We start from the raw sequence: 24,910 nt of genomic DNA, 5'->3' as shown, positions 1-24,910 counted from the left end.
TGTACAAAAATAAACTCAAATGGCTTTTTTTTTTTTTTTGCTTGTTAGGGCTGTACCCAGAGCACATAGAAGTTCCCAGGCTAGGGGTCGAATTGGAGCCACAGTTACCAGCATATGCCACAGCCACAGTAACTCGGGATCCAAGCCACATCTGCGACCTACACCACAGCTCAGGGCAACATCAGCTACAAGACCCACTGAGTAAAGCCAGGGATCAAACTCACATCCTCATGGATACTAATTGGATTTGTTTCCTCTGCACCACAACAGGAACTCCCAAAATGGCTTAAAGACTTAAACATAAGACAAGACACCATAAAACTCCTAGAAGAGAACATAGGCATCAACCATACAAATATATTCTTAGGTAAGTCTCCCAAAGCAGTAGAAATAAAAACAAAAATAAACCAATGGGACCGAATCAAACTGACAAGTTTTTGCACAGCAAAGGAAAACATTAAAAAATAGACAACCTACGGAATGAGAGAAAACAGTTTCAAATGATGCAAACGACAAGGGCATAATTTCCAAAATATACAAATAACTCTTACAACTCAAAAGCAAAAATGAAAAATGGACAGAAGACCAAAAGAGACATTTCTCCAAAGAAGACATACAAATGGCCTACAGGCACATGAAAAAATGCTCAACATCACTATTAGAGAAACGCAAATCAAAACTACCTCACACTAGTCAGAATGGCCACCATTAATAAGTCTACAAATGATAAATGCTGGAGAGGGTGTGGAGAAAAGGGAACCCTCCTACACTGTTGGAAAGAATGTAAATTGGTACAACCACTATGGAAAACAGTATGGAGGTACTTCGGAAAACTAAATATAGAACTACCATATGATCCAGCAATCCCACACCTTGCATATATTTGGACAAAACTTTCAATGAAAAAGACACATGCACCCCTATGTTCATACTAGCACTATTCACAATAGCCAAGACATGGAAACCTAAATGTCCATCGACAGATGAATGGATTAAGAAGATGTGGTACAGGGAGTTCTTATCGTGGCTCAGAGGAAACGAATCTGATCAGTATCCATGAGGAAACAGGTTCGATCCCTGGCCTTGTTCAGTGGGTTAAGGATCTGGCATTGCCGTGAGCTGTGGTATAGGTCACAGACATGGCTCAGATCTGGAGTTGCTGCGGCTGTGGCATAGGCCAGCGACTACAGCTCTGATTCAACCCCTCGCCTGGGATGTGTGGCCCTAAAAAGACAAAAAAAAAGTAGATGTGGTACATATACAGAATGGAATACAACTCAACCATAAAAAGAAAAAAATAATGCCAGCTGCAGCAACATTGATGGAACTAGAGACTCTCATACTAAGTGGAGTCAGAGAGACAAATACCATAGGATTAATGATATCACATATCTGGAATCTAATATATGGCACAAATGAACCTATCTACAGAAAAGAAACAAACTCATGGACATAGAAAAAAGACTTGTGCTCTTGTCAAGGGGGAGGGGGAGGGAGTGGGATGAACTGGGAGTCTGGGTTTAATAGATGCAAACTATTACTTTTGGAGTGGATAAGCAATGAGATCCTCCTATACAGCACGGTGAACTATATCTAATCACGTGTGATGGAACATGATGGAGGATAATGTGAGGAAAAATGTATATATATATATGTATAACTGGGTCGCTTTGCTGTACAGCAGAAATTAACCGTTACAGATAGAGCACTGTAAATCAACTATAAGAAAAAAAAAATATTTTTGGAGTTCCCATTGTTGCTCAGTGGAAATGAATCTGACTAGTATCCATGAGGATGCAGGTTCAATCCCTGGCCTCCCTCAGTGGGTTAAGGATCTGCCGTTGTTGTGAGCTGTGGTGTAGGTTGCAGATCTGAAGTTGCTGTGACTGCGGTATAGGCCACTGGCTACAGCTCTGATTTGACCCCTAGCCTGGGCATCTCCGTATGTTATGGGTGTGACCCTAAAAAGACAAAAAAATTTTTAAAACACACTTAGAAATCTTTAAAAAAAAAAAAAAAGTTAACCATAGAATTCTCATATGATCCAGCAATTCTACTCCTAGGAAAGTACCCAAAAAAAATGAAAACATATGTTCACACAATAATTTATAAACCAGTGTTCATCAGTATTAGTCATAATACCTCATAAATTTAAAAAATAGAAACAACCCAAACACCCATCGACCAATAGATGCATAAATAAAACATGGTATATTAATATAATGAAATATTATTCAGTGTGGTAAGCAGAATAATGCCTGTGGATATGTTATTTTATGCGGCAAAAGGAACTCTCCAGATGTGGTTAAGGACCTTGAAACAGAGAGATTGTCCTGAATTACCCCAGACAGGCCCAATCTAACCAAATAAGTTCCAGTTTCAAAGAACCAAGGAGATGGCAATATAAGGACTCAAACTGCTAACATTTGTTTTGAAATGTAAGAAGAGGACCATGAACAAAGCAATGCAGGTGGCCTACAGAACCTAGAAAAGGCAAAGGAAACATTCTTAAAACCTACAAAAATTAAAGCAACACTGCTAACACCTTGATCTTAGACCAGTGAGACCTGAGTTAAACTTCTGACCTACAGACCTATAAGAAAAAACACCTGCATAGTTTTAAACCACTAAATTTGTGGCAATCTATTACAGAAGCAAGAGAATATACATTCAGCAATAAAAAGGAATAAATTACTGACACATGCTATAACATGAATGAACCCTAAAAGCACTAGCTTAATTGAAAAAAAGTCACAAAAGGTTATAAGTATGATTCCATTTACATAACAGGCAAGTCTATAGTAATAGAAAATAGATTAGTGGTTGTTAAGGGCTGGGGAATTGGGATGCGCTGACATATGCTATTTCTTTCTGGAATGATTAAAATGTTCTAAAATTGATTTTGGTGATCACTGCATACTCTGAACATACTAAAGACCACTAAATTATAGTCGGTAGATTAGATGGTATGTGAACTGTATTTAAACAATGCTACTTTTACCAAAAAAAAAAAAAAAAACCACCTTATTTGAAGTGAAAAACTGTTTTCACTTTACATTATGGCCAGGATTCTAAAAGAATGTAGGATAAAAATAAACAGATGCATACCAAAAAACACAGAGTCAAAAATTAGTAGATGTTTTCAACACAAAGACAAAAAATCAGGAGTTCCCATTGTGGCTCAGTGGTAAAGAACCCAACTAGTATCCATGAGGACATGGGTTTGATCCTTGGCCTCGCTCAGTGGGTTAAGGATCTGGCATTACCATGAACTGTGGTGTAGGTTGCAGACATGGCTCGTATCTGGCTAAGGCACAGGCCTGCAGCTATAGCTCTGATTCGAGCCCTAGCCTGGAACTTCCATATGCTGAGTGTGTGGCCCTAAAAAGACAAACAAAACAAAACAAAACAAAAAGACAATTAATTAAAAGCCTTTAATCAATTAAAGCTCAGTGGGTTAAGGAGTACCCTGATGGCCTAGTGGTTTAGAATTTGGCATTGTCGGAGTTCCCATTGTGGTGTAGCAGAAACGAAAACGACTAGGAACCATGAGGTTTCGGGTTCGATAACTGGCCTCGCTCAGTGGGTTAAGGATCCAGCGTTGCCATGAGCTGTGGTGCAGGTCACAGACATGGCTCAGATCCTGCACTGTTGTGGCTCTGGTGTAGGCTAGCAGCTGTAGCTACAATAGACCCCTTAGCCTGGGAACCTCCATAGGCTGCAGGTGCAGCCCTTAAGAAAAGCAAAAAAATAAAAAAAATTTAAAAATAGAATTTGGCATTGTCATTGCTGTGCCTTGAGTTTGATCTCTGGCCTGGGGAATTATGCATGCCATAGGTGTGGCCAAAAAAGAACATAAATAAAAACAAAAGCTGTAAAGGACAAATATCCAATAAATATACAAAAAGGTGTTTAGCATCACTAGTCATTAAGAAAATGAAAATCAAAATCCCAGTGAAATACCACTTCACACCAACGAGGATGACAATAATTTAAAAAGAAAAAAAGGCAACAAAAACAAATTAACCAATATTGCTGAGGATGTGGAGAAACTGGAACTCTAACACACTACTGGTGGGAATGTAAAATGGTGCAGTAGTTACGGAAAACCATTTGATAGTTCCTCAAAAGCTAAGCATAGAATTCCTATATGATTGAGCAATTCCACTCATAGATAAAAGACTGAAAATGGGTCCTCAAAGAGAAATCTGCATGCCAATATTCACAGCAGTATTATTCACAGTAGCCAAAAATTGGAAACAATCCAAGTATCTATCAATAAATGAATAAATGAATAAAAAATGGTATACCATTTATTCAACCACACAAAGCACTAAAGTTCTGATACCTGCTACATGGATGACAGTACACTAAATGAAACAAGCCAGACACAACAGGGCAAATATTCATGATCCTATTTATATGAGGTGCCTAGAGTTGTCAAATTCACAGAGACAGTGGAATAGTGGTATTACCTGATGATTACAAAGTTTCTGTTTAAAGTAATGAAAAAGTTTTGAAGATAGATAGTGGTGATCATTGCACAACACTGAGACTATAATTAACAACCACAGACCTGCAAGCCTAAAAATGGTAAAATGGCCAATTTTATGTTATCTATATTTTACAATAAAAAAAGAGAAAAAAGACTAGTAGACTTTAATCTCTGTAACACAAATGAATCAGAAAATTATAGAGAAGATTGCCTATTTTATATGCTTTCTATAACCCTGATATACATTAATATACCTAGGACCAAAACAATCCTTTCTCATAGCAATAAAGAATACATATTATGACTATTTTGAGCACTTACTTTTTATAAGTAAAAATGAAAGGAAATGTCCAGTACAGTGATATAAATCATTATTTATATATGCTTTGTCTTTAAATTGCCTTATCTAAAGAGTTCACTTATTTGATACCTTTAAGAAGAACACTAATCAGAGTAATTCTTTTTTTACAAAAATCTCCACCCCTACCCTTGCAGAGGTTACCTTTCATTGTTACCAAAAGTTCACTTTATAGACCTAACCCAAGTTAATTATAGGCCATTCCTTTAAAATATGTATATGTATTTACTCATTATTTCTAAAGTTTTTAGAAGACTTTGTCAGAGATACTGAAAATTCCTACAGGCAGTAAGTATTGTTAACTGTTTAAACGGCATTTTGTAAAAAATACATGCTTCTCCATACTATGCTTCCTTTTCAATTTTTTTGGTTTTTACCTCAAATAATTTTACATCTGAATTCAGCTTTTTACCTCTTCATTCAGACCTGGATCACTTCTTGCTGGTGGTATAAATCTTGGTTTTTTTAAAGGATTCCCTTGCAACTGACTTGGTGCTGCAGATCGTCTCATATTGAGCAGTATCAACCTGAAAAACACACAAAACAAAAACCACCTAATCAGAAGTCTGATTAGAATCACCTCCAAATATATCATCACTACAATCATGACATCTTTAAAATCTTAAAAGAATAAGCCTGTAAGAAGCCTTAGAGGAGTTCCTGTTGTGGCTCAGTGGTAAGGAACCCAACTAATATCCGTGAGGATGTAGGTTCGATCCCTGGCCTCAGTCACTGGGTTAAGGATCTGGTGTTGCCATGAACTGTGGTGTAGATCACAGACATGACTCTGAACTGGCATTACTGTGGCACAGGCTGGCCACTGCAGCTCCAATTCAACCTCTAGTCTGGGAACCTCCATATGCCCTGGGTGCAGTCCGAAAAAGCCAAAAAAAAAAAAAAAAAAAAAAAAAAAAAAAAGTCTTAGAAAATAAGTTCAACAGCTAGTAACATTTTATTTTTCATGACAAAGAGCTCTAGAAAAGTATGTAAGATTTAAATTACATGCTGCAAATCTGAGCATACATTGTATCACTTTTGATAAAAATATAGACTAGATAATGATGATACAGACATTAATGCAATTTATATAACAGTTTCAAAATCAAAGGAAATATAATTATTCACATATATATATCAAGTGTGTTGCTTTTTTTCTATTCTACTAATCCATAAATGCATGAGGGTTGCATCATGCTTGTTTTCTGCATCACTCAGAGGGGAGCATCGACCACAATGCCAGATATATTACCATCACTAACAAATATTTTTAAATGAGTGAATACAATCTTGGCAATTAAAAGAAGAAATTTACAGTTCAATTTATTATCATCTTATTTACTTTTAAAACGATGGAATATTGGAGTTCCCAACATGGCTCAGCTGAAACGAATCTGACTAGTAGCCATGAGGACCCAAGTTCGATCCCTGGCCTCACTCAGTAGGTTAAGGATCTGGCATTGCCATGAGCTGTGGTGTAGGTCACAGAGGTGGTTCAGATCTGGAATTGCTGTGGCTGTGGCATAGGCCGAAGGCTACAGCTCCAATGTGACCCCTAGCCTGGGAACCTCCACATGCCACTGGGCATGGCCCTAAAAAGACAAAAAACATTAAAAATTTTTAAAAATAATAAAACAGTGGAATATTTTAAATATATAAATCAGGAAATAAGAACCAGGTTTCTTGGGCATTCATTCCCTTGTGGCTCAGTGGGTTAAGGATCTGCTGTGAATTGGGTCACTGCTGTGTTGCAGGTTCAATCTCTGGCCCAGGAACTTCCATACGCCATGGGTACAGACAAAAAGAAAACCAGAAGAACCAGGTTTCTTAACTTTTTTTTTTTCTTTTTTTTTTTTTGCGTTCTAGGGCTGCACCTGCGGCATACGAAGATTCTCAGGATAGGAGTTGAATTGGAGCTACAGCTGCCAGCCAACACCACAGCCACGGCAATGCAGGATCTGAGTTGCATCTGCAACCCACACCACAGCTCAGAGCAATGCCGGATCCTTAACCCACTGAGCGAGGCCAGGGATCAAACTAGCAACCTCATGGTTACTAGTCAGGTTTGTTTCTGCTGTGCCACAATGGGAAATCCCAGGATTCTTAACTTTCAGTATTACTTCCACCAGAAGGACACAGGTGAGAGAAATAAAAGACAACAAACTTACACGCATACATCAGGCCTCTGCAATGGACATTAGCAAACACTCCTATTCAAGGCAATTTCGCAAAACACTACCCAAAAGGCCATCACCAAGGATGTACCAAAATTACTTGTTTAACACAGAAATTCCACTTCTTGGAATTTACCCTAAGGAATTATCAAAGATACCTTCAAAGAATTATGTATAAATGTAATAATGCCAATATTACTTATAGTAGAGGTAAAGAGGAAATGTAAATGTCCAGAACAAGGTAGTAGATAAATAAGTTATATCATATGTCACACCCACACAACAGAATACACTCTCTTTACACACCACTAAAACAATGAGTAGTACTGCAGTGTCCCAAGGAAGACATGTACTCTTCCTCTAGGCCAATGCACTAACCTTCCCCTATACAGTGTTGGGAATGCCTTTACCCATTTTTTCCTGGTCTGAAAATTTCAAATTAAATCCCCTCAAAGATTACATCAGAGAATCTTCCTATGTGTGGACTACACAAGCACTTTTCACACTGTAATGAAACTGCCTATTAATTCCCTCAAGCTGTAACTCCTAGACCAGGCAGGAAGTCGTACAATCCATTCATCACTGTTTTCCCAGAATCAAACTCAACAATTTGTTTGTTAATCAATAATTCTTCAGGCATTAATGGGAAAGAAAATAACATTTTTTTTTCTTTTGTCTTTTTGTCTTTTGTTGTTGTTGTTGCTATTTCATGGGCCGGTTCCTCGGCATATGGAGGTTCCCAGGCTAGGGGTTGAATCGGAGCTGTAGCCACCGGCCTACACTAGAGCCACAGCAACGCGGGATCCGAGCCGCATCTGCAACCTACACCACAGCTCACGGCAACGCCGGATCGTTAACCCACTGAGCAAGGGCAGGGACCGAACCCGCAACCTCATGGTTCCTAGTCGGATTCGATAACCACTGCGCCACGACGGGAACTCCCAGAAAATCACATTTTAAAAGAATGTTTGGTGTGGGGGATTAAGATGGTGGAATAGAAGGACCGGAGCTCAACTTCTCTCCTAAAAACAACAAAATTACAACCAAAGGCTGAGCAATCTTCAACCAAATGGATTGGAAAATCTCAAAAAGATATCCTACTCCCAAAGACAAAGAGGAGGCCACATCAAGAGGTAGGAGGGTAGATTGCGAGATATAAGCAACCCCATACCTCCCAGGTGGGAAGCCCCACAGACCAGAAAGTAACTGGTTCACAGAGACGCACCTACAGGAGTGAGAGTTTTAAGCCCCACGTCGAGTCCTCATGCTTGGGGATTTGGCACTGGGAGGAAGAGCCCCCGGAGCATCTGGCATTGAAGGCCAGTGGGGCTTGTGCACAGGAGCTCCATGGGACTGGGGGAAACGGAGACCCCATTCTTAAAAGGCGCACACAGGCTTTCATGTGCACGCGTCCCAGGGCAAAGCAAAATCTCCATAGGAATCTGGGTCGGACCTGACTGCCATTCTTGGAGGATCTCCTGGGAAACCAGGGGTGAGTGTGGCTTGTTGTGGGGGAAGGGCATTGGAAGCAAAGCTCTTGGGAATAGTCATCAGTGTGCCTTTCTCTGGAGGTGGCCATTTTGGGAAAATCTGGCCCCACCCATCAGTCAGCTGCTGAGAAGGCCCAGGCCAAACAACCATCCAGGTGGGCTCACGGCCTCAACCATTAGTAAACAGGCTGCCTAAAGACCCCCCCCCCCCCAAGGCACACAGCCGCCTCTAATCCCATCCAGAGACAAAGCCCCACCTACCAGAGGGATAAGAATCAGCTCCACCTACCAGTGGGCAGGCCTCAGTCCCCCCATCAGGAAGCCTACAGCAAGCCCCCATACCAGCTTCAGCCACAAGGGGGGCGGAGACCAGAAGTAAGAGAGGCTACAACTCTACTATCTATAAAAAGGTCACCACACCAAAAACCTATCAAAATGAAAGGACAGAGAACTATAACTCAGATAAGGGAGAAAGGAAAAAACCCCAGAAAAGTGATCAGGAGATGCTTAGCCTCCAGGAAAAAGACTTTAGACTGTTGATGCTGAAGATAATGGAAGACATTGGAAATAAACTAGAGGCAAAGATGGATGACTTGGAGTTCCCGTCGTGGCGCAGTGGTTAACGAATCCGACTAGGAACCATGAGGTTGTGGGTTCGATCCCTGCCCTTGCTCAGTGGGTTAACGATCCGGCGTTGCCATGAGCTGTGGTGTAGTTTGCAGACGCGGCTCGGATCCCGCGTTGCTATGGCGTAGGCCGGTGGCTACAGCTCCGATTCAACCCCTAGCCTGGGAACCTCCCTATGCCGTGGGAGTGGCCCAAGAAATGGCAAAAAGACAAAAAAAAAAAAAAAAAAAAAGGATAACTTACAGGAAATGCTGAGCAAAGAGATGCAAGATATAAAACTTAAGCAAGAAGAGATGCAAAATACAAATAACTGAAATAAAAAATTCGCTAGAAGCAGCCAACAGCAGAATACAGGAGGCAGAAGAAAGAGTAAGCAAGGTGGAGGACAGATTGTGGAAATCATGGATGCGGAACAGAAAAGAGAAAAGAGATTGAAAACAAATGAAGAGAGTCTCAGAGAACTCTGGGACAACATTAAACGCACCAACATCCATATTATAGGGGTGCCAGAAGGAGAAGAGAGAGAGAAGGGGACAGACAAAATATTTGAAGAGATAAGAGCCGAAAAGTTCCCTAACATGGGAAAGGAACCACTCACTCAAATCCAGGAAGCACAACGAGTACCATATAAAATAAACCCAAGGAGGAACACCCCGAGACACCTATTAATCAAACGGACCAAAATTAAAGACAAAGAGAAAATCTTGAAAGCAGCTAGGGAAAAGAAACAAATAACATACAAGGGAACCCCAATAAGGTCACTGGCAGATTTTTCAGCAGAAACTCTGCAGGCCAGAAGGGAGTGGCAGGATATACTTAACATGATGAAAGGAAAAAACCTCCAAGCAAGACTACTTTACCCAGCGAGGCTCTCATTCAGATTTGAAGGAAAAATCAAAAGCTTCACAGATAAGCAAAAGCTGAGAGAATGCAGCAACACTAAACCAGCCTTACAACAAATACTAAAAGAACGTCTCCAGGCAGAAAAGAAAAGGCCGCAACCAGAAACAAAAATACCACAAATGACAAGGCTCACCAGTAAAGGTATAGATACAGTAAAGATACGAAGTCATCCACGCACAATTATGCCACCAAAATCAGAAATCGTGAGAAGAGGTGGGTACAAATGCAGGACACTGGAGATGCACTTGCAATTAAGAGACCAACAACTTAAAACAATCCCATATATGTGTGTGTGTGTGTGTGTGTGTGTGTACAGACTCTACACCAAAATTTCAAAATAACAGCAAACCAAAAATCTACAATTGATACACAAACAAATAAGAAAAGCCAACTCAAATACAACACTGAAAATAGTCATCAAACCTCAAGAGGAGAGAACAAGAGGAGAAGGGAAGACAAAAGAGCAGCAAAAACAAATCCAAAGCAATTAATAAAATGGCAATAATAACATACATATCAGTAATTACCTGAAATGTTAATGGACTAAACGCCCCAACCAAAAGACATAGACTGGCTGAATGGATACAAAAACAAGACCCATAGATATGCTGTCTTCAGGAGACCCACTTCACTTCTAGGGACACATTCAACTTGAAAGTGAGAGGATGGAAGAAAATATTCCATGCAAACGGGAATCAAAAGAAAGCTGGAGCGACAATACTCATATCAGACAAAATAGACCCTAAAATGAAGAATATTTTAAGGGACAAGGAAGGTCACTACCTGATGATCAAAGGATCCATCCAAGAAGAAGATATAACAATTTTAAATATCTACACACCCAACATAGGTTCACCACAATATATAAGGCAACTGCTAACAACCTTCAAAGGACAAATCGACAATAACACAATCATAGCGGGGGGCTTTAACACCCCACTTACAGCAATGGGCAGATCATCCAGACAGAAAATCAATAAGGAAACACAGGCCCTGAATGACACATTAAACCAGACGGACCTAATAGGTATTTATAGGACATCCCATCCAATAGCAACAGAATACACATTCTTCTCAAATGCACATGGATCAGTCTCTAGGACTGGTCACATCCTGGGCTACAAATCCAACCTCAGTAACTTTAAGAAAATTGAAATCATATCAAGCATCTTTTCCGACCACAACGCTATATGACTGGAAATCAACAACAAGAAAAAAACCTGCAAAAAACACAAACACGTGGAGACTCAACAACATGCTACTAAACAACCAATGGATCACTGAAGAAATCAAAGAGGAAATTAAAAAATATCTAACAGCAAATGACACCAAAGATACAACACTCCCAAACCTATGGGATGCAGCAAAAGCCGTCCTAAGAAGAAAGTTCATAGCAATACAAGCCCACCTCAGGAAACAAGAAAAAGCTCAAATAAACAAGCTAACTTTACATCTAAAGCAGCTCTAGAGAGAACAGACAAGACCAAAAGTTAGTAGAAAGAAAGAAATCAAATCATAAAGATCAGAGCAGAAATCAATGAACTAGAAACGAAGAAAACCACAGAAAAAAGATCAATGAAACGAAAAGCTGGTTCTTTGAAAAGATCAACAAAATTGATAAACCCTTAGCCAGACTTGTCAAGCAAAAAAGAGAGAGGACTCAAATCAATAAAGTTAGAAACAAAAAAGGAGAAGTAACAACGGACATCACAGAAATACAAAGGATCATAAGAGACTACTATGTGCAACTGTACGCCAATAAAACGAAAAACCTAGAAGAAATGGGCAAATTCTTAGGAAGGTACAATCTTCCAAAACTAAACCAAGATGATGGAGAGAAGATGAACAGACCAATCACAAGTACTGAAATTGAAAGTGTGATTAAAAAACTTCCGACAAACAAAAGTCCGCGACCAGATGGCTTCACAGGTGAATTCTATCAAACATTTAGAGAAGCGCTAACACCTCTCCTTCTGAATCTATTTCAAAAAATTGCAGTGGAAGGGATACTCCCAAACTCATTCTATGAGGCCACCATCACCCCGATACCAACACCAGACAAGGACGCCGCACAAAAAGGAAAACCACAGGCCAGTTTCACTGATGAACATAGATGCAAAAATCCTCAACAAAATACTAGCAGACTGCATCCAACAATACATTAAAAGGACTGTACATCATGATCAAGTGGGATTTATCCCAGGGAGGCAAGGGTTCTTCAATATCCACAAATCCATCAGTGTGATACACCACATTAACAAACTGAAGAATAAAAACCACATGATCCTCTCAATAGACGCAGAAAAAGCCTTTGACAAAATCCAACACACATTTCTGATTAAAAAAAAAAAAAAAACCTTCAGAAAGTGGGCATAGCGGGAACCTACCTCAACATAATAAAAGCCGTATAGGAAAAACCCACAGCAGACATCATTCTCAGTGGTGAAAAGCTGAAAGAATTCCCGCTGAGATCAGGAACCAGACGAGGATGTCTGCTCTCGCCTCTACTCTTCAACATAGTTTTGGAAGTCCTAGCCACGGCAATCAGAGAAGTAAAAGAGGTAAAAGGAATCCAAATTGGAAAGGAAGAAGTAAAACTGTCACTATTTGCGGATGACATGATACTATACCTAGACAGCCCTAAAGACTCTACCAGAGTACTGTTAGAGCTCATCCGTGAATTTGGCAAAGTCGCAGGATACAAAATCAGTACACAGAAATCGACGTCATTTCTATATACTAACAATGAAAGATCAGAAAGAGAAATTAGGGAAGCAATCCCGTTTACCATTGCATCCAAAAGAATAAAACAGCTAGGAGTAAACCTACCTAAAGAGACAAAAGACGTGCACTCTGAAAACTATAAGACCCCGATGAAAGAAATCAAAGATGACGCAAAGAGATGGAAAGACATAATTTCCATGCTCTTGGATTGGAAGAGTCAATATTATCAAAATGACCATACTACCCAAGGCAATCTACAGATTCAATGCAATCCTTATCTAATTACCAAGGACATTTTTCACAGAACTCGCTATTTTAAAGTTTGTTCGGAAGCACAAAAGACCCGGAATAACCAAAGACATCCTGAAAAAGAAAAATGGAGCTGGAGGAATCAGGCTCCTGGACTTCAGACCACACTACAAAGCAACAATCATCAAAACCGTATGGTACTGGCACAAAGACAGACATACAGCTCAGTGGAACAGGATAGAAAGCCCAGAATTAAACCCATGCACCTACAGCCAACTAATCTATGACAAAGGAGACAAGAACATACACTGGAGAAGAGGCAGCCTGTCCAGTTAAGTGGTGCTGGGAAACTGGACAGCCACATGGAAAAGAATGAAATGAGAACACTCCCTAACACCATACACAAAAATAAACTCCAAATGGATTGAAGACCTAGATATAAGACCAGACACTATAAAACTCTTCCAGGAAAACATAGGCCAAACACTCTCTGACATAAACGACAGCAGCACCTTCTCAGATCCACCTCTTAGAGTAATGACAGTAAAAACAAAAATTAACAAATGGAACTTAATGAAACTTAAAAGGTTTGCTGCACAGCAAAGGAAACCCTAAACAAAACGAAAAGACAAGCCACAGAATGGGAGAAAATCTTTGCAAGTGAATCGACGGACAAGGGATCAATCTCCAAAATTTATAAACACCTCCTACTGCTCAATACCAAAGAAACAAACAACCCCATCAAAAAATGGGCAGAAGATCTAAACAGACAGTTCTCCAAAGAAGACATACGGATGGCCTAAAAAACACATGAAAAGACGTTCAGCATCACTCATGATTAGAGAAATGCAAATCAAAACCACGATGAGGTACCACCTTACACCAGCCAGAATGGCCATCCTCAAAAAGTCTACAAACAATAAGTGCTGGAGAGGGTGTGGAGAAAAAGGAACCCTATTACACTGTTGGTGGGATTGTAAATTGGTGAAACCACTGTGGAAACCCGTACGGAGATTCCTCAGAAATCTAAAAATAGAATTACCATTTGATATAGCAAACCCCCTCCTGGGCATCTATCCAGAGAAAACCATGACTCGCAAAGACACATGTACTCCAGTGTTCATTGCGACACTATTTGCAACAGCTAAGCCGTGGAAACAACCTAAATGTCCATCGACAGAGGAGTGGATCAAGAAGATGTGGTGCCTATACACAATGGAATATTACTCAGCCATTAAAGGGAATGAAATACCGGCATTTTTAGAAATATGGATGGACCTAGAAACTATCATGCTAAGTGAAGTCAGCCATACAGTGAGTCACCAACATCAAATGCTTTCATTGACATGTGGAAGCTAAAAAAAGGACAGACTGAACTTCTTTGCAGAACAGATTCTGACTCACAGACATTGAAAAACTTATGGTCTCCAGAGGAGACAGTTTGGGGAGTGGGGGGTGTGTGCTTGGGCTGTGGGATGGAAATCCTGTGAAATCAGATTGTTATGATCATTATACAACTACTGATGTGATTTAAAAAAAAAAGATAAAAAAATAAAAGATAAATAAAATAAAATAAAAAGAAATCAATCACAGGAAAAGAAATGAGAAAAAAACATGGAGACCAAACATTACATTACCAAAAAATAAAAAATGGATCAACAAGGAGCTCAAAAGGGAAATCTAAAACTACCTTGAGACATAGGACAATGAAAACACAACCATACAAAATCTATGGGATGCCACAAAAGCAGTTCTTAGAGGAAAGTTCATAGCAATACAGATCTTCAAAAAAGAAGAAAAATTTCAAATAAACAACCTAACCTCCCACCTAAAAGAATTAGAAAAAGAAGAAACAAAAGCTAAAGTCAACAGAAGGAAATCATAAAGATCAGAGAGGAAATCAATAAAACAGATACTTTAAAAAAAAATAGGAAAAAAACAATAAAACCAAGAACTCATTCTTTGAAAGCATGAACAAAATTGACAAACCTCTGGCCAGACTCACCAAGGAGAGAGAGAGATCATAAATAAACAAATTAAGAAATGAAAAAGGAGAAATCTCAATGGATACTTCAGAAATACAAAAAAAACATAAGAGAATACTATGAAAAATTATATGCCTAATGATAATATGACTTACTCTACTGTTCAAAAACTATTTTTATATAATTAATGTATGCTTTCTTGTTTATAAATGCCTGATTTTAAAAAGAAAAAAAAATTATATGCCAACAAATTTGAAAACCTAGAAGAAATGGACAACTTTCTAGAGACATACAGCCCACCAAAACTGAATCAAGAAGAAATAGATCATTTAAACAGACCAATCACTAGAAATGAAATTGAATATGTAATAAAAACACTCCCAGAATTCCCATCATGGCTCAGTGGTTAATGAACTCATCTAATATCCATGAGAACGAGAGTTCAATCCCTGGCCTCGCTCAATGGGTTAAGGATCCAGCATTGTCATGAGCTGTGGTGTACGTCTCAGACTCAGCTCAGACCCCACCTTGCTGTGGCTGTGGTACAGGCCAGCAGCTGTAGCTGATTTGACCCCTAGGCTGGGAAACTCCATATACCGTGAAACTCCATATGCCACAGGTGTGGCCCTAAAAAGACGAAATAAAAAACAAAAAACAATCCCTACAATCAAAAGTCCAGGACCAGATGGCTTCACAGACAAATTCTACCAAACATACAAAGAATAACCATCATTCTTACACTTTTCCAAAAGACTGAAGAAGGGGCATTCCCAAAGACATTATATGAACCCAACATCACCCTAATACCAAAACCAAAGATACTATAGGCCAATATCATAGAAGATAACTATAGGCCAATATCTTTCATGAATACAGATGCAAAAACTCTGAACAAAATTTTAGCCAAATGAACCCAACAACACATAAAAAAGATCATACATGACGACCAAGTGGAATTCATCCCAAGTTCACAAGGATGCTTCAACATAAATACACCAATCAAAATGTCATATACCACATTAACAATAGAAAATCAAAAGCCACGTGATCATCTCAGTAGATGCAGAAAACACATGTGACAAAATCCAACATCCATTCATGATAAAAACCCTTACTAAAGTGGGTGTAGAGGGAACATACCTTAACATAATAAAAGCCACTTATGACAAAGCCACAACCAATATAATACTCAACAGAGAAAAGCTGAAAGCTTTCCCACTAAAATGTGGAACAAGAAAAGGATGCCTACTCTCACCACTTTTATTCAACATAGTACTGGAAGTTCTAGCCACAGCAATCAGACAAACAAAATAAATAAAATGTATCCAAATTGGAAGAGAAGAGATATAGATGACAGGATACTATATATAGAAAACCCTAAGGACTCTATACAAAAACTACTAGAACTAATCAACTCTATGCAGATGACAGGATACTATATATAGAAAACCCTAAGGACTCCATATAAAAACTACTGGAAGATATCAACTCTTCTGTGGCTAAAGTCCCTTTGGAAAAGACTGTCCCAACCTGGAGAACTCCTCTCAAACTTCAAAATGTTCGATGGAGTTCCCACTGTGGCACAACGGTATTGGTGGCATATTTGCAGTGCCAGGACGAAGGTTCAATCCCTAGGGTGGCGCAGTGGGTTAAGGATGTAGTGTTGCCTCAGTGTGGTATAGCTCACAACTGTGGCTCAGCTCTGATCCCTGGCCTGGAAACTACACATGCCGCAGGGTGGCCAAAAAAGTAAAAAAAAAAAAAAAGTTTATGGAACCAATTTTCCTGGTCAGGCACTTCAATTAGTCTGATTTTTTGGGCCAGTTTTACAGCACTTTCAGTGTGCTTAACACCAATGCTCTGGTTTAATCAAAAATACTAATGGCATTATTAAACCTCAACTGACAAAATTTGCAGAGGCCCTTCAAATACCTTGGCCAAAAGCACTGCCACTGGTCCTTCTAAATCTTCAGATCCACCCTTTTTGAAACTCATAAATTCTCACCCTTTGAGATAGTCACAATGCACTTAGCTCTTTTAACCCACAATATAATACAATATAATAGGATAGACAGTCCAATATTGCAAATGCCAAATTGCTTCTATAAAAATAACTATGTTTTGGTAAAGCAATTTTTTCACAGTGCACTCTAAGATGAAAACTTTAAGCATCATACCTCGCAACCTGGAGATTTCATCTATTGGAAAAGACACCTCCAGAACAACTCTCTCCAACCTCGAAGTCAAATCCCCTAGCAGGTACTACTAACCAACGTGTATGCAACCCAACCCCGAGGGGTCAACTTCTGGATTCAAGTGATGCATCGAAAGAAAGCACCAAACACTGACTGGACCTACACATCATCTGGTGACCCAAAAGTAAAGATTTCCAAGAACTGAAGCAGATGACATCTGATGAGACAGCTTTCCAAAGATAACCAGACCAGGCCTGTTGGAAGTTTATCTGCTGTCCCTTTCATGATGATGTAACACTACAGGTGATCTTCAATGTCTAGGATTTTGATAACATACGGACTTTAAATTAAAAGTGTCTGAGAGTTCTTCCTCCTACTCTTGTTACTCCCATGTGACCCCAATAGTTTTCCAACCTGTGCATTTTCCTCTCCAACAAGGGATACTCAGGAAAGGTCCATCTGGACACTGAGCCACTGAAACCAAAAAACCTGACTGACTCTTGATAAGTGATGCTTTCAGAAAAATATCTTAAGCAAAAGGGGAAAATATAAAAATTAATCAATAGAAATTTAATTATCGTAGAGTCAGGAGGCCAGAAGAGGGAGCTCTCATGCCTTATGAGATAACAGAGCTCCTCTTCCCCGGCAAGAACTCAGCCAATAAAAGCCATGATACTTCAAACTCTGGATTCTCCCTGCAGACTCTTCATTTACCACAGCCCTTTTAATTTTCTTTTCCTCTCTCTACAAAAGAGGTCTTCTCTCCTTGTGCAGGATATGCATGTGGCTCACCATTGTTGGAGACCCTGAATTGCAATTCTTTGCTGATCCTGAGTAAATCCATTTTTGCTAGAGAATTATTTGGCAGTCTACTTGTTTAAGATCAATAAAGTGCAAAATAGATCTCTATTAGCATAATCTTACATCAAATTGTTAAACAGATGGCTCATGATTATATGTTACTTTAGAAGTAGTATTTACCAATAGCAATTGTCAATGCAGATTCTTTCCAAACAAGTCATGCCAAAATAACCTCTTTAACCTCACTTCCTTTTTGGCAGCTACAGGTAAAAGAATGGAATTAGAACATTCTAATACCGCATACAAAAATAAACTCAAAATGGATTAAAGATCTAAACGTAAGACCAGATATTACAAAACTCTCAGAGGAAAGCATAGGCTGAACACCCTCTGACAAAAACCACAGCGATATCTCAGATCCACCCCCTAGAGTGATGACAATAAAATAAAAATAAACAAATGAGACATGAGACCTAATTAAACTTAAAAGTTTTTGCAGAGCAAAGAAAACCATAAGCAACCCACAGAATGGGAGAAAATATTTGCAAATGACGTGATTGACAAGGGATAATCTCCAAAATATACAAACACCTCCTGCAGCTCAATATAAAAAAAGTCCAAATAACCCCATCAAAAAATGGGCTGATCTAAATACACATTTCTCCAAAGGAACATACAGATGGCCAAAAACACATGAAAAGATGTTCAACATCACTCATGATTAGAGAAATGCAAATCAAAACCACTATGAGGTATACTAACTTACACCAGCCAGAATGGCCATCATCAAAAAGGATACAAAAAATAAATGCTGGACAGGGTTCAAAGAAAAGGGCACCTTCTTACACTGTTGGTAGGAATTTAAACTGATGCAACCACTATGGAAAACAATATGGAGGTTCCTCAGAAAACTAAAAATAGAATTACTAAATGATTCAGCAATCCCACTCCTGGACATCTGGAGAAAACCATGACTCAAAAAAGATAAATGTACCCCAATGTTCATTGCAGCACCACATACAATAGCCGAAACATGAAAGTAACCTAAATGTCCATGGACAGAGAAATGGATAAAGAAGATGTAGTACATATATATAATGGAATATTACTCAGCCATAAAAAAAGAACGAAATAATGGCATTTGCAGCAGCATGGATGGACTTAGAAATTATCATACTGGAGTTCCTGTCGTGGCTCAGTGAAAACGAATCTAACTAACATCCATGAGGATGCAGGTTTGATCCCCAGCCTTGCTCAGTGGGTTAAGGATCCAGCATTGCCATGAGCTGTGGTGCAGGTCGCAGACGAGGCTCAGATCTGGCATTGCTGTGGATGTGGTGTAGGCTGGCAGCTACAGCTCCGATTCAATCTCTGGGAACTTCCTAGGAACTTCCGCAAAGCAGCAGGTGCAGCCCTGGAAAAAAAAGAAAAAAAAAAAAAAAGAAAGAAAGAAAGAAACAGACTGACAGACTTCGAAAAACTTGTGGTTACCAAAGGGGACATATGAAGGGGAGAGAAGGGTGGAATGGGGGTTTGGGATGGAAATGCTCTAAAATAAGGTTGTGATTATGGCCATAATAATATAATATAATATAACATAATTCATTGAATTATTTTAAAAACTCACTTCCTTTTTATTCAGCAGAATAGTATATGTTTCTAGATATGCAATTAACATAAACTTGAAACTGACAAAAGATAACTGCTACAAGATGATTTAAAAACAGGCAAATGTTAGGCCCTGAATTTAGACCCAGTTAATCAAATGAAATAGAACAATGGGACATTTAGATGAAAAACTCAAGACTTTTAGATAACTACAGCTCAACTGAAATAACACAATAATGATAAGCCTACTTAATGTAACAAATTCTAGATATCATTAATAAAAATAAATCTCATGAAATGAATAGGTTCCATTCACTGCATTTAGTCAGACCACTCTGCAGTACTGCGAAAATTCTAAGGGATACCTTTCTAAGAGGAACACTAGAAAAATAAATAGTCACAGAAACTTTGGGCAAGCTATTAAACTCTCTAGATATCAACTTTTTCACTTGCAAAATAAAAAGAACAGACTAGATGCTAAAACTTCTTTCAACACTAAATTCTTTTTTTTCTTTTTGGCCACACCCAAAGCATGTGGAAGTTCCCAGGTCAGGGATCAAAACCGAGCCACAGCAGCAACCCAATACTAAATTCTAAGAATCACCACCTTAAACCCTTAAACTTTTCCTTTTTTTTTCTTTTTTAATTAAAGTGTAATTGATTTACAATGTTGTGCCAATTTCTGCTGTACAGCAAAGTGACTCAATCATACATATATATACATTCTCTATTAAATTTATTTTTATTCTTATTTTCCGTCATGGTCTATCCCAGGAGATTGGATATAGTTCCCTATGCTATATAGTAGAACCTTATTGTTTACCCATTCCAAATATAAAAGTTTGGGAGTTCTCTTGTGGCTCAGCAGATTGAGGATCTGGTGTTGTCACTGTAGCAGCTTGGGTGGTTACTTCGGTAAGAGTTGGATCCCTGGCCCAGGAACTTTCATAAGTTGCAGGCAGGGCCAAAAAAAAAAAAAAAAAAAAAAAAAAAGTAATAATTTGCATCTACTAACCCCAAATTCCCAGTCCATCCACTCCCTCTCCGGCCAGAAGGCTATCTTTTTTGGGGGGCAGGGGTGCTGCAGCAGTGACAATATTGGATCCTTAACTGCTGCACCACAAAAGAACTCCTAAGCTTTTCTACACCTAACACGTGATGTCTAATTTCCCAACCTTTCTATCTATCCTGTAAACTAAAGAAAATAATAATGAATTTGAGTATGCAAGCATGTGAGAAGCAGACAGAGTGGTGGTTAAGAAAAAAAATCGGGAGTTCCTGTCGTGGCGCAGTGGTTAACGAATTCGGCAGTGGTTAACGAATCCGACTAGGAACCATGAGCTTGCGGGTTCGATCCCTGCCCTTGCTCAGTGGGTTAACGATCCGGCCTTGCCGTGAGCTGTGGTGTAGGTTGCAGACGCGGCTCGGATCCCGGGTTGCTGTGGCTCTGGCGTAGGCCGGTGGCTACAGCTCCGATTCAACCCCTAGCCTGGGAACCTCCATATGCCGCGGGAGCGGCCCAAGAAATAGCAAAAAAAAAAAAAAAATCGACTCTGGAGCCAGCCTACCTTGGCTTGATTTCTAGCTCTGCCATTTACATATAACCATCAAGCCATCCAACTTGTTGAGGCATTTCAAAGTAAACTACAAAAATTAATATATTTCCCCCTAAATATGTGGATCCTTATTCTTAAATTAGCCCTTCTCCCAGGCCCTAAAAATAAAGCCCACTTGGCAGCCCTGCTGTGAATGCTCTCACTTTTGCTACATAACACCCACCTGCTTCTCTCTTCCCAAATAAAATGGCAAACTGAGGCTGACAACACATCAGAAGGCCTACATTACTTGGCAATTTAATACAGTGTACTGTGTAATAATTAAGAACACAGTTTTGGAGGCAAATGCCTGAATATAAATCTGGACTGACACTTGCTAACAAGTGATCTTGCAGAGTTTACATAACCTCTTTGTGTCTCCCTTTCCTCATCTCTAACAGGGGGTGTAATAATTACCCAAGACCATTGGAAGGATTAAATGAAATACTTAAAGTACTAAGAACCAAGTTCAACACAGAGTAAGCACTCAATGTTCTCTGTAATATTACTATCTATAACAATTAATACATAAGGCCCTAGGAGGGTGGAGATAATGAAGGTGCTGTGAGGGGGCTAGTGGAGGATGAAGTTCGTCAAAGAGGATTATGACCAGAATCTACGGATTCGGTTTGACTCTGAAGGGAGGGATGGGGTGCAACCATCAAACCTCTAGGAAAGATGTAAATAAAACAGCCAAGAGCCTGCAGCAGATCTCCCCTGCTGTTTCCGCTTTTCGCCTTCCAACTACACTAGGTAGTAGTTTTTTCACTTCGTGGCTTAAGCCGCTCCTTCGACTTTGGGGCCCCGCTACACAGGCCTACAAAAATCTTTCACGAGTTAATTAACGCAGGATTAATCCTGGGGGATAGAAACCCAAGCGCCACAGGAACAGGGCTGGAGGACCGCCGAGCAGAGGCGGAGGCACCTCTACTCAGAGTCGCCTCTCCCGGAGGCCTCCCCACCACGAACGCACCCCCACCGCCCGCCCTCCACCACCAGCCACCGCCGGGCCCGCAGCGAGTGCTTCTCTCATACTTGAGACCGCGCTCCCAAACCCGCAGGAGGCGGCCTCAACCACTCCGCCGCCTTCCCTCCTCCGTCTAAGGCTACTACGCCGCCTTTCCTCTCTTTGTCCCCCACAAGCCTTCCCCTCCGGGAACGCACCAGCGAGGGTCCAGAGGAAGCGGCGCTGCCAGGTAGGAGAAACCGGAGTTCACAGCGATCCCCTCAACGCCAGAGGATCTCAAAGCTCCCGCCTCAGCGCAGCCAATTGCAAACGAGCCCACTGCGCGTGCGCACTACTTTCCGGCCGCAGCGTCTCATCCAGCTCAACTCTGATTGGACGACCTCATCGCAGCACCGCGCAAGTGCCTTTGTGTTTCTCCAAGGGTGCTTCAGGTTTACGGCTGGATTCGGAAAATATTTATTTGGTGCCTACTGTCAGGCGTGATGTAGATGCTGAGGGTGCAGACCACACCCTAGAGCAGAGAGATATACTTCTTAAATCTGAGAATATCTATACGAATATGTTCATGCAGTTTGATGGTCTGTATGGCAATATTTGCTTTGAAAAATAGTATACAAATATAATAGATTTTTACCCTATATCTCATTTTAGGGATGAGATGATTTCAGCAACTTTGTTAATACATTTTTAATAGCCTGCTTATGTTCACTTTTATTATTGAGATACAATTGACATGTAACATTATGTAAATTTAAGTGTATGATACATGTATTACCTTGTGATGACCACTACAGCTTTAGCTAACACCTCTGCCACGTCATATAGTTATTATTGTGTGTGTGGTGCGAACATTTAAGATCTAGTCTCTTAGCAACTTTGAAGTATTTAATACAGTTTATATATCATAATTTTGTTGACTATAATCACTATGCTATGCATTAAATCTCCAGAACTGTTAATATATTTCTTTAAGGTACCTAGCCAAAATAAGCAAACACGTTTTAAAAATAGTCCAGGAGTTCCCATCATGACTCAGTGCTTAGCAAAGGCGACTTGTATCCACGAGGACGTAGGTGCAATCCCCGGCCTCACTCAGTGGGTTAAGGATCTGGAGTTGCCGTGAGCTGTGGTGTAGGTCGCAGACGTGGCTTGGATCCCGCGTTGCTGTGGCATAGGACTGCAGCTACAGCTCCTATTTGACCCCTAGCCTGGGAACCTCCAGATGCCAGGTGTGTGGCCCTTAAAAAAAGACAAAAAAAAAAAATTACACTTGGAGGATACTTACGCAGCATGAGACAATGCAGCATAATTAAGAACATCTTAGATATTTAGATATGAAAGAAGCTAAGAAAGAAGCAGATTTAAGAACTTAGAAAACAATGATCAGAAATGGAATTTCCAAAGAGTCTGTAGTTAAATGTGTGTTAGCAGAGTTCCCTCATGGTTCAACAGGTTAAGAATCCAGTCTTGTCACTGCTGTGGCTCTGGTTACAGCTATGGCTGGGAATCATTCTTGGTCTGGGAACTTCTGCATGCCCCAGGTGTGGCCAAAAATAACCCCAAAAACAAAATAAAAAAATGTGTTCACACAAAATGCACAACTAGATTATGCAGATACAGTCTAGGACCACAAAACCAAAGGCAATTTGTAAAACTGTTGGCAAGAGGATGGCATTGGCCCACATAGCTTTTAGCAATCTCCTCTCAAGTTCCCCACAAATTGAATCTATATATTTTCTCACTTCTCAGTCATGCTACAAATAGCATTAGGGATTCTGCTTATCTTCTCCCAAGTTCACACGCCAATGAAATTGCCATCACAAAAGTTATAAAATTTTTCAAACTGCAAATCTAGGCATCTTTTAAACTTCATCTTTAGTAATCATTTGGGGCATGTGTTACTGCTTACCATCGCAAAACCTCAGGTGTCTTGTGCTGCTTCAACTCTGCTTTAGTGACGTGCTTTTCCCTCATTCTGCTCAAGCACCTGCCCTTTCCCACTATATGTTCTTTTTTTTCTTTTTGGCCGCCCCACAGCATACAGAGCTTCCAGGCCAAGGATCAGATCCAAGATGAAATTTCAACTAAGCTGCAGCTATGCTGGATGTGCCTAAGCTGCCACTGTACTGGACCAGCGAGGGAACCTATGTCCTAGCACTCCCAAGATGCCACGGAATCTGTTGCACCACAGCAGAAAGTATTTTCAAATCAGTAACTGCTTTGTATAATTTTATGCCATCATGGCCTAATATAATTCTAGAGGACTACAGTGTCTGAGAAATATCTTCTCTGTTTGATCCCTCCATTTCCATTTCACTGTCTTAGCTCAGGACATTACTTTTCATCTAGGATTTAATGGAATCCAAACCTGGCTGATCAAGAGAATCTCCTGAGAAGCTTTGTATTTTATTTTATTTTATTTTGCTTTACTATATTTTATTTTATTTATTTTATTTCTTCCATATGCCGCACTCATGGCATATGGAAGTTCGTGGGCTAGGAATTGAATCTGAGCTGAGCCACCAGCTGCATCACAGCTGCAGCAACATGGGATCCTTTAACCCACTGTGCTGGGTGGGGGATTGAACCCCCACAAGGACCCAAGCTGCTGCAGTTGGATTCTTAACTGACTATTCCACAGTGGTAACTCCTGGAAAGCTTTTTAAAAATAGATTTGTAGGCCCCTGGAACCTATTTTGTGTGTGTGTGTGTTTCTTTTCAGAGCTGCACCCAAGGCATATG

General features: G+C 39.9%; 1 protein-coding gene across 1 annotated transcript in view; it reads right to left on the bottom strand.

The window, feature by feature from the left end:
• RAD54B (RAD54 homolog B) overlaps positions 1-22,453 on the bottom strand; it is a 119,870-nt gene extending 97,417 nt beyond the window's left edge. Inside the window, 3 exon segments of the mRNA XM_021089101.2 lie at positions 5,231-5,262; positions 5,265-5,380; positions 22,366-22,453. Coding sequence (XP_020944760.2) covers positions 5,231-5,262; positions 5,265-5,364 — 132 coding nt within the window. The 5' untranslated portion in view covers positions 5,365-5,380; positions 22,366-22,453.
• Between the last annotated feature and the right edge of the window lie 2,457 nt (positions 22,454-24,910).

Source organism: Sus scrofa, chromosome 4, assembly GCF_054392235.1.
Source record: "Sus scrofa isolate SSC_HxYL_T2T_F1_AM1 chromosome 4, Sscrofa_HxYL_maternal_Yorkshire_Landrace_v2.0, whole genome shotgun sequence".
Taxonomy (NCBI): Eukaryota; Metazoa; Chordata; class Mammalia; order Artiodactyla; family Suidae; genus Sus; species Sus scrofa.
This window is presented reverse-complemented; position numbering and strand designations above follow the sequence as displayed.